The sequence below is a fragment of the Pseudophryne corroboree genome, chromosome 3, assembly GCF_028390025.1.
Source record: "Pseudophryne corroboree isolate aPseCor3 chromosome 3, aPseCor3.hap2, whole genome shotgun sequence".
In the NCBI taxonomy this organism is placed as follows: Eukaryota; Metazoa; Chordata; class Amphibia; order Anura; family Myobatrachidae; genus Pseudophryne; species Pseudophryne corroboree.
Window position 1 is genome coordinate 229,840,920 of NC_086446.1, and position 15,968 is coordinate 229,856,887.

General features: G+C 41.3%; 1 protein-coding gene across 1 annotated transcript; it reads left to right on the top strand.

Annotated features, from left to right (window-relative positions):
- The first annotated feature begins 5,563 nt into the window (after positions 1-5,563).
- On the top strand, positions 5,564-14,551 carry LOC135057236 (uncharacterized). Its single transcript, XM_063963128.1, has 7 exons — positions 5,564-5,597; positions 8,322-8,506; positions 9,325-9,447; positions 12,562-12,645; positions 13,457-13,606; positions 13,693-13,776; positions 14,435-14,551. Exons 1-7 carry the CDS (start codon positions 5,564-5,566, stop codon positions 14,549-14,551), a joined length of 777 nt encoding a protein of 258 aa, XP_063819198.1.
- The last annotated feature ends 1,417 nt before the right edge of the window (positions 14,552-15,968 follow it).

Consider the following 15,968-nt stretch of genomic DNA (forward strand, 5'->3'; position numbering starts at 1 on the left):
AAATGAGTCTCCTGGAGCATGTCTGAACAATACCATAACCCTTCCAAATATTGATCACCTTTACCAGATCTCACAGGTAGGTTACTGTCTCCGTTATGTCTATAATATGATAAGAAGGTGATGTTCAACTTATTGTAATTGTACAAAACAAACGTTATAGCAGGACACATGTTCACTGAATAGTCAGCACAGAAGATTTAATTCAGTACTGTGGACAATAGGTTATTCTGCTATAGACATCACCTGGAAGTATCACTTCACAGTGTATAGCTCTTCTTTTCATGAAAAATAACTATATGTCTATAACAGCAATCTGGGGCAAACTGTTATAATAATTACTCAGATAGTCCAGCTCTTAGATGGTGTAACACATTGAATTTATAGGTGCAATCTGCGATCATCGCTGTGCGTGAAGTCTCCAACAAAACCTTCCAGTTCTACAGGAAGCACCAAGAAAAACTCAGATGGAAACAGCCAGCCTGTGATAGTCTGCAGGACCTTCTGTATTACCAGGGAAATCAGCTGACTGACTGTGTAAGTGCACAACTAAATAGCTTGAACTCCTAATTGACCTTACAGGAATGTGATTAATAAGGATATTGTCTAACTTATCAGATCCCAGCGACAGCAGAAAACCATCTCTTTGTAGAGGGAATATCACAACAATTCAACTCACTGGAGAAGATCATACTTGACCAGGTAGCATGCCTTTCCTTTAGCTTCAATCCAACTACTTTACTTCATAGAACTCAGGGGAACCGTGCCAGAGAGTGAGACATGTGTGATTTGTTCTACACAGCGCAGAGAGTAAATTCTGTGAGATTTTAGCATATTGGGGGGTCATTCTGAGTTGATTGTAGCTGTGCTAAATTTAGCACAGCTACAATCATTCACACTGACATGTGGGGGGACGCCCAGCACAGGGCTAGCCCGCCCCGCATGTCAATCCGGCCCCCCCTCACAGAAGTGCAAAGGCATCGCACAGCAGCGATGCCTTTGCACTTCAAGAGTAGCTCCCGGCCAGCGCAGCTTTGGCGTGCTGGCCGGATCTACTCATCGCTCCCCGGCCTGCAGCGGCTGCGTGTGACGTCACGCAGCCACTGCGCCCCGTCCCCCATTCGGTCTGGCCACGCCTGCGTTGGCCGGACCAAACCCACGAAACGGCAGCCAAATGCCACCGTTCCGCCCCCTCCCGCCCAGCGATCGCCTCTGCCTGTCAATCAGGCAGAGGCGATCGCACCCCTGTTACGGACTTCGGCCATCTGGCATGCGCCGGCGCACTACGGCGTCGGCGCATGCGCAGCAGGGACCCGTTATCTCTGCTGCATTAAAACGCAGCAAGCGAATGGGTCAGAATGACCCCCATTATCTCCTGTGAAATATTTTTGTATGAGGATGCTGATGGGTGATGATGAAATGTGTTTATTTATTTATTTTTTCAAAGAAATGTTGCTTTACTGAAGCATGAGTACAGAATCAAAGTAATACACTATAACACATCAAGAACAATTATTCAATGTATGACCAGATTAGAGCTTATAAGTGCAGTTGCTGGATGAAAGTTCACCAAGATCCATAGTGGCGCGCTCTGATGGAATTTACAGACGTTCCTGCTAATGATGATACAGATGTCCTCACTAATAATATCAGCAGTTATTTTACTGATCATTAGCAAGTATTCCATTAGTTGTATCATCCAGCAGCTGTACTTTACCAATATTGCTGCATACATAGCCCCATGAGATTCTACATCTTTTAGGGTTTATGACAAAATTATATTTCCAAGGCACAAGTCAGTCTTATTCTGCCAGTGCCGACACTATCCCCTTACTCAGCATTCTTTGTTCATACATCAATGATGTCACTGTTCCATTTCCAGGAGGATAACACTGAGTGTGCTCGGAGAATCGTCCAAACTGAAATAGGGAGAAATCTACAACTGGCCGCTCAGCTCTCCTCTCGCATGAGAAGACAACAACTTATGAAGACACATGTAGAATGATGACCCTGCTTACCTGAAATATAATGCATATTTATTTATTTATCTTTCTATTTATTGCCATTTTATATTTCTTTATGAATATATTTAAATAAAAGTTTATGATTTGCATTTGTTTGATTTTTACTAAATCTAATTCAGTCATTAATGGAGGTAGTTGGGGAACACTGCTTTGTAGTATGTCTGTACACAATACAGATTGATAAAAAAACAGCATTGGATAAAGGATGATATCCAGTACAGGGTACAGGTTGGTGAATTCCAGCATGGGACAGCAGATATGAAATGCTGCTCAAGGTACAGAGTGTTGATATACATGATAGGACAATGGGGAAAAGACAATACAGTATGATGTACACAGTGTACAACAGTTCCATAAATCCTGTAGTAGAAAAAAGATGTCACAGACAAATAGCTCTACAATATATAGCATTAATAAATTTTGTTGACAAAAGTGATTAGACACTGACAGCAAATAGATCAACAAGATTTTATTGATGACAGTACTTTGTAGGGCCACCATGTGCAGTGATTACTGCAGACACCCTTCTTGGCGTATATATACTTCTCTGAGGAAGCCGCTGAATTCACTAAAGGCGGAGAAACGCGTTAGAGGTCTTCATTACTTGTCCGGTACCGGTCCGACTCTACATCTACCTGCAGGCACCTTTACCACTGTTTGGATACTCCAGATATGGCACCTACAATGAGATAATCAAAGCACCAGGAGCCGGGAGATACCACTACATGGGACCAAAGGATTAAGCGGGTTTATTATTCACCTATCAGTGAGGACCGCTGTCATTGTCTTAAGGCTAAAATAAACAGCATGATGTACTAACCATTAACATTATCTCTGACGGTTGTTGCAACTAATCAGCCACTACCAGTGGCACTAATCATTGCTCTGCTAATTATTTCTAACTATAAAGAGTCATGTCTCTTGAGTACTAATTTGACTTTAGGGAAAAATTCACACGGTGCTAGGTCTGGCAAGTATGGATGGTGTTCTAGCTCTGAAATCTTTATTGGCCAGAAACTGCCTCACAGGGAGAGCTGTATGAGCTGGTGCAGTGTCCTGATGGAGAAAAAACAATTTTTACCACAACTCTGGCCTCTTTCTTCTGATTCTGTCACACAAAGTTGCTAGAACATTTTTGTAGTAATGCTGATTCATTGTTGCACCTTCTGGTACCCAGTCTGCCAAAATACTGTAAAACCCTTGATATCAAAGAGAACAATTAACATGGCTTTGTATTTGTTTTGATGTGCTTTTTTAATTCTTGGTGATGATGGTGTTTTCCAGTGCATGGTCTGGCATTTTGTGTCATGATATTACTGGAAGATCCATGTTTCATCACAGAAAATAACTTCAACAAAAATATGAATCCGCTTGAATTTGTCTAAAATGTCAGTACAAATTTGTTTTTGATCTTCTTTCTGGTCAGCAGTGAGAAGCCTTGGTACTATCCAACTGTAGCACAAACTTTTGTTATGTTAAGATCTTGACACAAAACTTGCCTAACAGTTTCTTTGTCAATATTTACAATTTCTGCTATCATTCTGATGCTGAGTCGATGGTTAATTCAAACAATTTTCTCTTCATTTTGTTTACACACATTTTCATTTGTTCTTGATATGCAAGGCCTTCCTGGATGTTTGTCATTGTCAACATCCTCACGACCATCACTAAATCTTTTGTGCTACTCAAGCACACATGTACATGACTTACAATCTGCCCCATACACCTGTGTTAGCATACGGAAAGATTCCGTGAGTGTTTTGTTCAATTTAACTAAAAAATGTAAGTTAACACGCTGCTCTACTTATGAACTAAGCATTTTTATGAGACACAGGAAAAACACAACTTCTTTGCATGCTGAGTGACAGCAAACCATCATTGTAAGAGGGGTGAAACTTGCAAAACCACTTTGTGATAGTCCAAGGTCAATGTTCCCCCACTCCCTTTTAATTCACGCAGTATGGTTTATTTTTTACAAACACGGTATCGATAATTAATAGCCACGCTTTGTAGATGAGTGCTGGCACCTTTTATTCAATCACAAAAAAATGATGATATAAATATGTGTAGAATATTACAAACACAGCATGTTAAGGACAACATACTTCTGGGAAAAGCCATGATAAGAACTATGACCAATCAGCCCCTGTACACTGTACAGATGAGTGAGAAAAACATTGTGACTTCCTAGGGAACTATACAACATACAGTACTGTGAAATGTTACAATATACTTTAGTTTGATATTACAAGGGCAGGTACTAAACAGAATCTTAACTGGTGATTATACAACTCACAACAAAAGAAAGCAAAAAAGGATTGTCTTGTTTGGCACAAAAAGGGGAATTATTAGAAAAGTTACTTTTATTACATATCAATTGTTAGATATAACCAGTGAAATCTGTATAACAATTTGGTAAACACAATAAGGATGTGTAATAAAAGTGAAATAAGTTAGAAACTGGAAAATATTTGTCTTGCTGTTTATTTAACATATGATGTTATTCTGTATTAAATTATACATTCAACATCAGTAGTGAGCAACTATTACTTTTAATTCTGACACATGTATAAAGTAGTAGGAGAGGTGATGATACTGCATTGGCCTATGTTGATTAATTTCAAATAATATTCAAAAACCAATATTGGACTATTCCAGTTGAAAGTAAAATTTCATAAATATGTCCACTTGGTGGTGCGCCCAGAGTCAGAAAGCAATGTAGGACAAAGAACAAGAGAAAGAAGACTCCAAACAAATATATATAAAAAATGTAAATTTAAAGATAAGTATGAAATATGTTCTGATCCTACCACCTGTAAGGGGATTTCAGATAGGAAAGTAGATATCAAAAATGCTACTTCCATCTGCCTTGGGTCAGTACAAAATAAATTTGTATTAATAAGACCCAAATGGGTCCATTAGTGTGAGGGAAGACCCACTCACTGGACTCACAATGTGGCTAAAGATAGTCATACAAAATTGAGCACAAGTTTTACGTCTCAGGGTCTGCAATATTTACAGTCCCTTTCTTATATATGGCATATATAGAATAGATGGAATTACTTTTAAGTACTGAAGGAAGTAAATAAGAGTGGTGATCCTGCTGTTAGTGTTTACATCAGAATGATTTACTGATGCCTACCTACTACACTGGGTATTCCCTGGAGGTCTCCATTCAAATTACTGACCCAGCCCACCACCATTTTGTTTCAAAGATCAGACGAGGTTGGGCATGTGCGTTGGAGTATGGTAGTAGGAAAATATATGGCCGATATTTCTGACACACTAATGATAGTGCACCAGAATATATTATGAATTGGCCCATGTGTTGGATGGGATTCCAACATAGGCCAAGAATAGAAAAGGACCAAGAAATGGTGAAAGGAACAGCTAAGTGGAAAAAAGGGGGGGGGGGGGGGGAGGGGATGGAGAGAGGGAAAGTTAGAAAATTGCAAGAGGAAATGTGTGGATCTGCTGTCTACGTTAGCCAGAGGTACGTGCTCCTCCATCAAAAAACAGAGGCTCACCTCCTTGAATCATAGATGAGAGTCCACAGAATAAGTGCAAATGGAAAAGGTACAGCATTTAAAGGAATCTTGGTCTCAAAATTCTATAATGCTTTGGCAAATTGGGTTATGTGCCCACAAAAACGTCTACATATGGTAAACAAAAATTACAACAGCTTTTAGAGAAATGGCTGAAAAGTAGAACAAGAGACACCTGCGTCAAAGTGACTGTTTGTATCATAAAAAAGTTAGTTTATCAGTAAGCATGAGAGATTCACAATACACCATTTATGCTACAAACAAATGAAATAACAGGATAATATATACAAATTCTGCTTAATATCTACAGGTAAATATTCCACAATTGTAACAGGCTATGAGGCCAAAGTGGAATGTACTTAATTCAAGTGGATTTATAGTACTGGTGCAAGAATCCCTGCTGTTTCCACAAGTTTGAGTCAAGAGTTATACCAAAATATATTCAATATTTATATTCAATACATTCAATCTCATCACCTATGTTCACTATCCCATGCTGGGAAATGTGCAGAGCAATACTGCTCTAACTCACGGTTCAGTACCGAGTTACCAACAATGTCCAAGCCTTGGGTATGTCTGGTTAGTAGTATCCCCCAGTCAAGAGGGTCCCCTATGGAAAATGCATTTCACCCATGGTCTGGGCTTGTTCACTTCCTGGGAGCCTCCCCTCTGCCAGCAACGCTGAGAGTCTGAGTACTAGAGGGCTCAGACTCTGCTGCACATGCTCAGATCTGATAGGATGAACCAACCTAGGTTGGGAAGGGGCGCTGTGAGTGTGATTCCAATTGAATTTGTGCAGCAGCTGCCTGTATAGGGTAGTTAGTTACTCCTATATAAGAAAAAACAAACTAAATACAACAACAATAAGGCTGCGCTTAGAGAGATGAATTGTCTAATAATAAAATGAATTTATTAAATGTAAAATATAAAATATGTCTTTTGGACAGTAAAATTGAGAATACACTGTAAAAATAGCCTCTAATCTCCTGTTATACAACATACATGCTTGTTCCCAATGTTCCTTAGGACCTTTTAATTTTAGAACCAATTTAATCCTGGGGCTATAGCATAGTCCCTGGGCTGGAATAATCAGAGTCCCAACGCTGGAGGATTAGCAGTTCCAATGGTATGGCATAAATCAAATGGAAAGTCCTCACCAGTGGTGCGTGTGGTTTGCAGAAATCCAGTCCTTAATTGTGGATTTGGTTCAAGACGAGCTAGTTTTTGGGGTCCAAGGTGGTTCAAGCTTGTGGTGATGTATGGTGATGAGGTGACAAGGAGGCTCACACCTGACGCGTTTCACAGCTCCTGCTGTTTTCTCAAAGGACCTTTGAGAAAACAGCAGGAGCTGTGAAACGCATCAGGTGTGAGCCTCCTTGTCACCTCATCACCATACATCACCACAAGCTTGAACCACCTTGGACCCCAAAAACCAGCTCGTCTTGAACCAAATCCACAATTAAGGACTGGATTTCTGCAAACCACACGCACCACTGGTGAGGACTTTCCATTTGATTTATGCCATACCATTGGAACTGCTAATCCTCCAGCGTTGGGACTCTGATTATTCCAGCCCAGGGACTATGCTATAGCCCCAGGATTAAATTGGTTCTAAAATTAAAAGGTCCTAAGGAACATTGGGAACAAGCATGTATGTTGTATAACAGGAGATTAGAGGCTATTTTTACAGTGTATTCTCAATTTTACTGTCCAAAAGACATATTTTATATTTTACATTTAATAAATTCATTTTATTATTAGACAATTCATCTCTCTAAGCGCAGCCTTATTGTTGTTGTATTTAACATGCTCAGATCTCCAGGAAAATGGCACGTCGGTCATTTCCCCAGTGATTTCTCTACTGTGCATGCACAGAACTCCATTAAAATGCCTGCTGCACCATTTTTCATAGAGTTTTAACAGCGCTGCTCGCGTCGGCATGCAACTCTGGAGGGGTGAGTATTCCAAAAATGGGTGCAACATGTGTGGTGTGGGCTCCTCCTGGACTCAGAGGTTCGTGTGCACCGGATACACCTCACCAATTAAAAATACGCCAGTGCCCTAGGACATACGCTACCTGCACCAAACCCCTCCCAAAACATATGCTTCCCATGCTATGCTGCCCCCTTCCCTCTTAACATATAAACCAAACCACCCTACAACCCCGGGACATACAGTAGCCTACAATCCCTACCCCCACCCATGGAACATACACTACTCACCCTACCAACATTACCTCCCTAGCACTGACACTACCTGCCTTACCACCCCCTCTGGTATGTACACTATCACTCTTCACCTTCCTTGGGTAGCAGTCACTTTTGTTGTCTCCTCCCCTCTGCTTCCAGCTACAGTACCAGGGAAGATGCTTTCTCATTTCCAATCTAAGATAGCTGATGCAAAACTGCTCTATTCAGATAAAGAAATTTAACACCGGCCATCTTGGATTCAAAATGAGGCTGCTTCTTACCTGGCAGCCAGCAACAGTGGAAAGTAGATGCATTAGGTAGGAGTTGAGGCTGTTTATGGGGTGTACATGCACACTCCTCTGGTGTTGTCCCCTAATTCTTCTCCATGGGAATTCTAACTTTAAACGTAGATATCACCTTGCTTCCTAAATGATTGATATTACCCTGGGTAGTAAGCCATGAAGCAATCTTTATCCTCTGTTAATCCACGGTAATCTTTAATATGATCAGAATACAGTGTGAAGACATTCAGTTTCCATAACACATTTATACTTATTTTTGGTCAGGGAATAAAATAGAGCTTGTAATAGAGTTGGCTTGGCACTGCCCATTGGAAAGAAAGGAAACTGAAGAGCCAGAAGTGGAGTTGACTCCTTATGGAAGTAGCAACCCTGCCTCCTCCATAGTGTTGGTTTCCTCTGCTTCTTTGCTTCCAAATTTAGTAGAAGACTATGGGGAAAGCCTGACTTGGGTGAGTGAGGACTTTGCAGGGACTGTGGAAGCTCTAATGCTGCAGGTGGTAGTGATAATCTGCTTTCAGAGCTGAAAATGACCATATCACCACTACTAGGGATACAGTTTAGACAATGACCACATTCAAACAACGATAATTGCTGAACTAATGTTACAGGTTGAGTATCCCATATCCAAATATTCCGGAATACGGAATATTCTGAAATAGAGAATTTTTTGAGTGAAAGCTTTGTTTTCTGATGGCTCAATGTACACAAACTTTGTTTAATACACAAAGTTATAAAAAATATTGTATTAAATGACCTTCAGGCTGTGTGTATAAAGTGTATATGAAACATAAATGCCTTCTGTGCTTAGACTTAGGTCCCATCGCCATGATATCTCATTATGGTATGCAATTATTCCAAAATACGGAAAAATCTGATATCCAAAATACTTCCGATCCCAAGCATTTTGGATAAGGTATACTCAACCTGTATTTTTATTTTCTCTTTTTTTTCAATAGTTGTTCTTTAGATTCATAAAATGACCACTAGATGTCTCTGTTCTCAGCTCTCTCTATTGTTCCAAAAAAACAGACGTCTTAACAAAAATGAAGGGAAAGTAAAACAACTGAGGAAGATCCCAATATGAGAAAATACTTTTCACATTTTTGACATCTGAATTTCTTCTCTGTATATAAGAGTGAAGTTGTGAGAATGGGGCACATTATCCTATTAGGACACAACATTCTCAGAACAAAATTAAAGGACTTCTCGTCAAGCTCTACATCTTCACATCATCTCATCATAAACCCCAATAATAATGTATCCAAAGAACTCCTGGACATTTCTCCTCCTGCTGAGTCTCAGCTCCGTCATCTATTCCCAAAGCTGCAAATTGCTCCATCGTCATCATGATCATGTGACCAAGCAGATCCTACAGAAGTTTAACCAGACGGTGCGTTCCTTACTCTCATCCTCTCTTCTGTATCTCACAGTCAGATTATGTTTATAAAGGGAACATTATTAGGTATATTTATACTAAGTAATTAATACAATCATATTGCCTTTATATTATTACTGTATATTCATTAATTCATCCTTTGCTTTAAGAAACTTAAATGTCTTATGAAAGAATACAATTATATACAAAGGGGTATATTTACTAAGCTCCCGATTTTGACCGAGATGCCGTTTTTTCTTCAAAGTGTCATCTCGGTCATTTACTAAACACTAATCACGGCAGTGATGAGGGCATTCGTAATTTTTTGCAAGTTCAGGTAAAAAATTACGAATGAATACACCATCGGTCAAAACGCGGCTGTTTAAGTATGAATCTCGGTCATTTACTAAGAAGTGCAAAGCCAAAAAAGAACAAACACTGCCGTGAAAAATTACAACTCGTAAAAAAGTGCTAAAAAAAAACAGACCTTTTTTTTTTATTCGTGATTGGATAGGCATGCAGGGATCCATGAGATCCGTGCATGTATATCAGTGGGAAGGGGTGGGAAAGTGCTTATTTTTTCAAAAAAAATTGCGTGGGGTCCCCCCTCCTAAGCATAACCAGCCTCGGGCTCTTTGAGCCGATCCTGGTTGCAGAAATATGGTGAAAAAAATGACAGGGGTTCCCCCATATTTAAGCAACCAGCATCGGGCTCTGCGCCTGGTCCTGGTCCCAAAAATACGGGGGACAAAAAGAGTAGGGGTCCCCCGTATTTTTAAAACCAGCACCGGGCTCCACTAGCTGGACAGATAATGCCACAGCCGGGGGTCACTTTTATATAGTGCCCTGCGGCCGTGGCATCAAAAATCCAACTAGTCACCCCTGGCCGGGGTACCCTGGGGGAGTGGGGACCCCTTCAATCAAGGGGTCCCCCCCCCCAGCCACCCAAGGGCCAGGGGTGAAGCCCGAGGCTGTCCCCCCCCATCCAATGGGCTGCGGATGGGAGGGCTGATAGCCTTTGTTGTAAAATAAAAGATATTGTTTTTAGTAGCAGTACTACAAGTCCCAGCAAGCCTCCCCCGCATGCTGGTACTTGGAGAACCACAAGTACCAGCATGCGGCGGAAAAACGGGCCCGCTGGTACCTGTAGTACTACCACTAAAAAAATACCCAAAAAAACACAAGACACACACACCGTGAAAGTATAATTTTATTACATACATACACACATACATACATACTTACCTTATGTTCCCACGCAGGTCGGTCCTCTTCTCCAGTAGAATCCAAGGGGTACCTGTTGAATAAATTCTACTCACGAGATCCAGGGGTCCAGGCTCCTCGGCAAATCCAGGGATAATCCACGTACTTGAATAAAACAAAAAAACGGTTGCCCGACCACGAACTGAAAGGTGACCCATGTTTGCACATGGGTCACCTTCCCACGAATGCCAGAAACCCACTTTGCCTTCTGGCTAAGTGGGTTTCTTCAGCCAATCAGGGAGTGCCACGTTGTAGCACTCTCCTGATCAGCTGTGTGCTCCTGTCCTCACTGACAGGCGGCACACGGCAGTGTTACAATGTAGCGCCTATGCGCTACATTGTAACCAATGATGGGAACTTTCTGCCCTGCGGTTGACCTAAAGTGACGTCACCGCTGAGCAGAAAGTTCCCATCATTGGTTACAATGTAGCGCATAGGCGCTACATTGTAACACTGCCGCGTGCTGCCTGTCAGTGAGGACAGCAGCACACAGCTGATCAGGAGAGTGCTACAACGTGGCACTCCCTGATTGGCTGAAGAAACCCACTTAGCCAGAAGGCAAAGTGGGTTTCTGGCATTCGTGGGAAGGTGACCCATGTGCAAACATGGGTCACCTTTCAGTTCGTGGTCGGGCAACCGTTTTTTTGTTTTATTCAAGTACGTGGATTATCCCTGGATTTGCCGAGGAGCCTGGACCCCTGGATCTCGTGAGTAGAATTTATTCAACAGGTACCCCTTGGATTCTACTGGAGAAGAGGACCGACCTGCGTGGGAACATAAGGTAAGTATGTATGTATGTATGTGTGTATGTATGTAATAAAATTATACTTTCACGGTGTGTGTGTCTTGTGTTTTTTTGGGTATTTTTTTAGTGGTAGTACTACAGGTACCAGCGGGCCCGTTTTTCCGCCGCATGCTGGTACTTGTGGTTCTCCAAGTACCAGCATGCGGGGGAGGCTTGCTGGGACTTGTAGTACTGCTACTAAAAACAATATCTTTTATTTTACAACAAAGGCTATCAGCCCTCCCATCCGCAGCCCATTGGATGGGGGGGGACAGCCTCGGGCTTCACCCCTGGCCCTTGGGTGGCTGGGGGGGGGGGGACCCCTTGATTGAAGGGGTTCCCACTCCCCCAGGGTACCCCGGCCAGGGGTGACTAGTTGGATTTTTGATGCCACGGCCGCAGGGCGCTGTATAAAAGTGACCCCCGGCTGTGGCATTATCTGTCCAGCTAGTGGAGCCCGGTGCTGGTTTTAAAAATACGGGGGACCCCTACTCTTTTTGTCCCCCGTATTTTTGGGACCAGGACCAGGCGCAGAGCCCGATGCTGGTTGCTTAAATATGGGGGAACCCCTGTCATTTTTTTGCCCATATTTCTGCAACCAGGATCGGCTCAAAGAGCCCGAGGCTGGTTATGCTTAGGAGGGGGGACCCCACGCATTTTTTTGGGGGATTTTACATTGTTTAATTAAAAATAAAATAAAAAAAGAACCCCAGCACGGATCACACAGATCCGGCCGAGATTGATTGTAAAAAAAAACGGCAGTGTTTTGCTAATCACTGCCGTAAAATTAGGTAAAAAAAAACGAATGACATCGACATCGGAAGAAAAGAAAAACACGAATACGACAGCTTAGTAAATCCATCGTAATAAATTCAAAAAGTTGCAGTTTTACACTGTCGATGTCATTCGTGATTGAACTTTGACCTATTTTCGGAAATTACGAATGTTAGTAAATGTACCCCATAGTATCTATTTTTCAAATCAACTTTTCTTTGAATATGACATACTGTAGTATATTGATCTGATATTGTGGGAATGGGATGTATTAGTTATAGTAATGTCTGTGATATTTTATCTGGCAGATTGGAGCAAATGAGTCTCCCGGAGAATGTCTCAGCAACACCATAATCCTTCCAAATATTGATCATCTCTACCAGATCTCACAGGTACATTCATCTCTATGTTATGTGATTTATTTATGATCTGATAAGTAAAGGCCCATATAGACGGGCCGATGTGGGAGAGATGTGTGCTGAGCGAACCGTTCAGCACACATCTCTCCCGCCGCTCAGCACAGCGCGATCTGTGCTGAGCGTGTGGTGGGAGACGGGGGGGCGCTCATTTCACCCAGCGGGTGAAGTGAGCGACCCGCTAGATTGGCCTGCATGCAGGCCAATCTAGCACCAGCGATAGCGATGCGCGGGGTTGCGTATCGCTATCGCTGTAGGGGGTACACACGGAGCGATAATGCTTAATTTCTAAGCAATCTAGTCAGATTGCTTAGAATATCGCTCCGTGAGTACCCCCTTTAGTGATGTCTAGCTTTAATATGTCTAAACAATACACAGTATGGCATGACAAATTGGGACTTAATGTTTATAACACAGAAGGACCAATTTATTCAGTACTGTGGACAGTAGGTGATTCCAATATAGACAAGAGAAAACTAGACAATGTATATCTCTAGATGTTAATGCAATTTACTATGGGCAGATTTAACAGCAAGTGATATTCTTGTTAATACTCATTGCAAATTTTAAATGGTGCTCCAGCCAATCAGCTCCTTACCAGCATGTGTTTGAAAAAGTGACAGTTAGGAGAGTATTGGCTGGAGCACCATTTAACATTCGTAACAAGTGATAACAGGAATATTACTTGTTGATAAATTTGCCCTTATACATCTATAACATTGATTGAAGGAAACTAATACAATATTTAGTCTAGCTGCTGGAAGATAAGAACATATTGAATTTCTAGGTGGAATCTGCAGCCATCGCTGTGTGCGAAGTCTACAACCAGACTGTCCAGTTCTACAAGAAGCACCATGAGAAACTTGGATGCCATCAGTCAGCCTGTGATAGGCTGCAGGTCCTCTTAAATCACCAGGGACATCAGCTGGCTGACTGTGTAAGTGCACAACTACTGTAAATAGCTGGTCTCTGATTTGACCTTTACATCGATGTGATTTATATGGATATTTTCTATCTTATCAGATCCCAGCAACAGCAGAAAACCATCTCTTTATAGAGGGAATATCAAAACAATTCAATTCACTGGAGAAGATCATACTTGACCAGGTAGCATGCCTTTCCTTTAGCTTCAATCCAATTACTTTACTTCATAGTACTCAGTGAAACTGAGGTCAGATAGATGAGACATGAGTCATTTGTTAAAGACTACACTGAGTTAATACAGTATTTGGGAAAGTTATGTAACATTTTAGCATATTATCTTCTATGAAATCTTGTATGACAATGCTGATATGGTAAAAGTTGTCGTTATACAATGTGCTGATATAATTTAAGACTCAAGTATCCTAAAGTGAAGTGATTGTCTAGGAAAATGGTGATATATGATGGGTAGAGATGGCCTAGACTCTAGTGCATCTCTAAAGCTGGACATCCCTGCTGGGAACCTACTGTTGGACCAGACTATTAGGTGGCAGGAACACAATCCATTTAAGTAACCAATCTGGGGAAGACTTGGCTAATGAGTAGAGGGTTAAGTTTCTGGATCCCTTCCAAAACAAGCATTGATCTTATTTTGGGGCAATACATGATTCATTATCCAGCTACTTAACTAACATTGATATCGATATTGCAGCATACATACAGTAGCTCTGAATAGTCTATTTGTTTCAGGGTGTACTTTTAGTCTTATTCTGCCAGTACATACAACATACTCTCACTAAACATGCCTGTTGTTACATTACTCTTTCACTGTTCCATTTCCCAGGATAACACTGAGTGTGCTCGGAGAATCGTCCAAACTGAAATAGGGAGAAATCTACAACTGGCCGCTCAGCTCTCCTCTCGCATGAGAAGACAACAACTTATGAAGACTCTTCTGTAGACAGATGACCCTGCTTACCTATAAAATATGTGGAAGAAAATAATGTTTATATATTTAGTTATTTATGTATTCATTTATTTATGTATTTATTTAATTAGTGTAATTTTCTATTTTTATATTCACTATTTTGTAAAATCAAAGTCTATTATTTCTTTCTCATTGAAATAAAACACTTCTAATTGAATTATTGATGGAGGATGAATACTACTTTGTATGAAATCTGCTCACAGTACAGACTGATGAAATACAGCAATGAATAGAGAGGGGATGATATCTAGCACAGGGTACAGTTTGATGAAATCCAGTATAAGACAACAAGAATGAAATGTTCAAGGTACAGATTGCTGAGATACATCCTCGGATAATGTTACACACTGTATAGAGCAGTGAGTCAAATCGTTGAATTGAAAAATGATGAGGTGCCATAGACGAATAGCTCCATCAGATACAGCATTAGAGAGATGGGGTGATCCCATGCGTCCTGCATTGTACCCTAGGATCGATTTATTTGGCCTTGGAGTTGAAGATAGCTTTATAAATATGTACTAGGTCTCTCCACACTTGCTAAAGTCATTATATGCTTTATAAATATGTACTAGGTCTCTCCACACTTGCTAAAGTCATTATTGCAAGGACTCGGTTTGCCGCAGAAAATCCGACCTTTTTAAAGGAGGGCTCTGAGTGCTGATCATGAAAGGTATTTATATATTTATAGAAATGCTTTGTCAAAGTACCACAATATTTGGGATCTTTGGTGTCAATCTAAATTTGGTCTATATAGGGACCCCCTCCAGCTGTTGATCTCCCCACATCCCTACCTTATGTGCCTTACTTCTGTGCTTCTCCACCCCTTACACTTGTGTTATACAGTATGGTATATTCTGTTACTGATACCTGTACTCAGGCCTTTGTTGTTTACAGGGGTTCACCTTGCTCTGAACCTCGATTACCTTTGTCAACCACACATGTTTGTATTTTTATTGTTTTCTTTCGTGACTTACAACCCAGTGGTCTACTGTTATCAGAATCCCGGGTCATCACCCTTCACATTGGACCTGGGTCTTCCAGTGACCTGAGTCTTCTGGCATTCAATGGGTGATTGGAGATTATGTCATATCCAAGTACTAATGTCCCCGACTAATCAATTTCTTTAATGCATGACACATGTCATCAAGACCGGGGTCGCACCTCTCAGACCTAAGATGGTCCCAGATAGCGAGCAGGGCCATGGATTCAGGACTCCCAACCCTGGTAGGCCCTTTCAGTCATATGCCAGACCTGAGCCAATGCATGTTCACATGCAAAAACCCAGGTTTTTAGCATATGTGCGAAAAGGATATAAACATACCTTCCAACTTTCTGTCCTGCAGAGGCGGGACCCGCGTGCCAGTGCAAAAAGGAGGTAAGGCTTCAGTCA

Excerpts from the sequence above, each read along its gene's own strand:
- LOC135057236 (XM_063963128.1), top strand. The coding sequence starts at position 5,564 with ATGAGAGTCCACAGAATAAGTGCAAATGGAAAAG. Across the intron at positions 9,448-12,561 it reads TACAGAAGTTTAACCAGACG|ATTGGAGCAAATGAGTCTCC; the intron begins GTGCGTTCCTTA and ends TTTATCTGGCAG. Across the intron at positions 13,607-13,692 it reads GACATCAGCTGGCTGACTGT|ATCCCAGCAACAGCAGAAAA; the intron begins GTAAGTGCACAA and ends CTATCTTATCAG.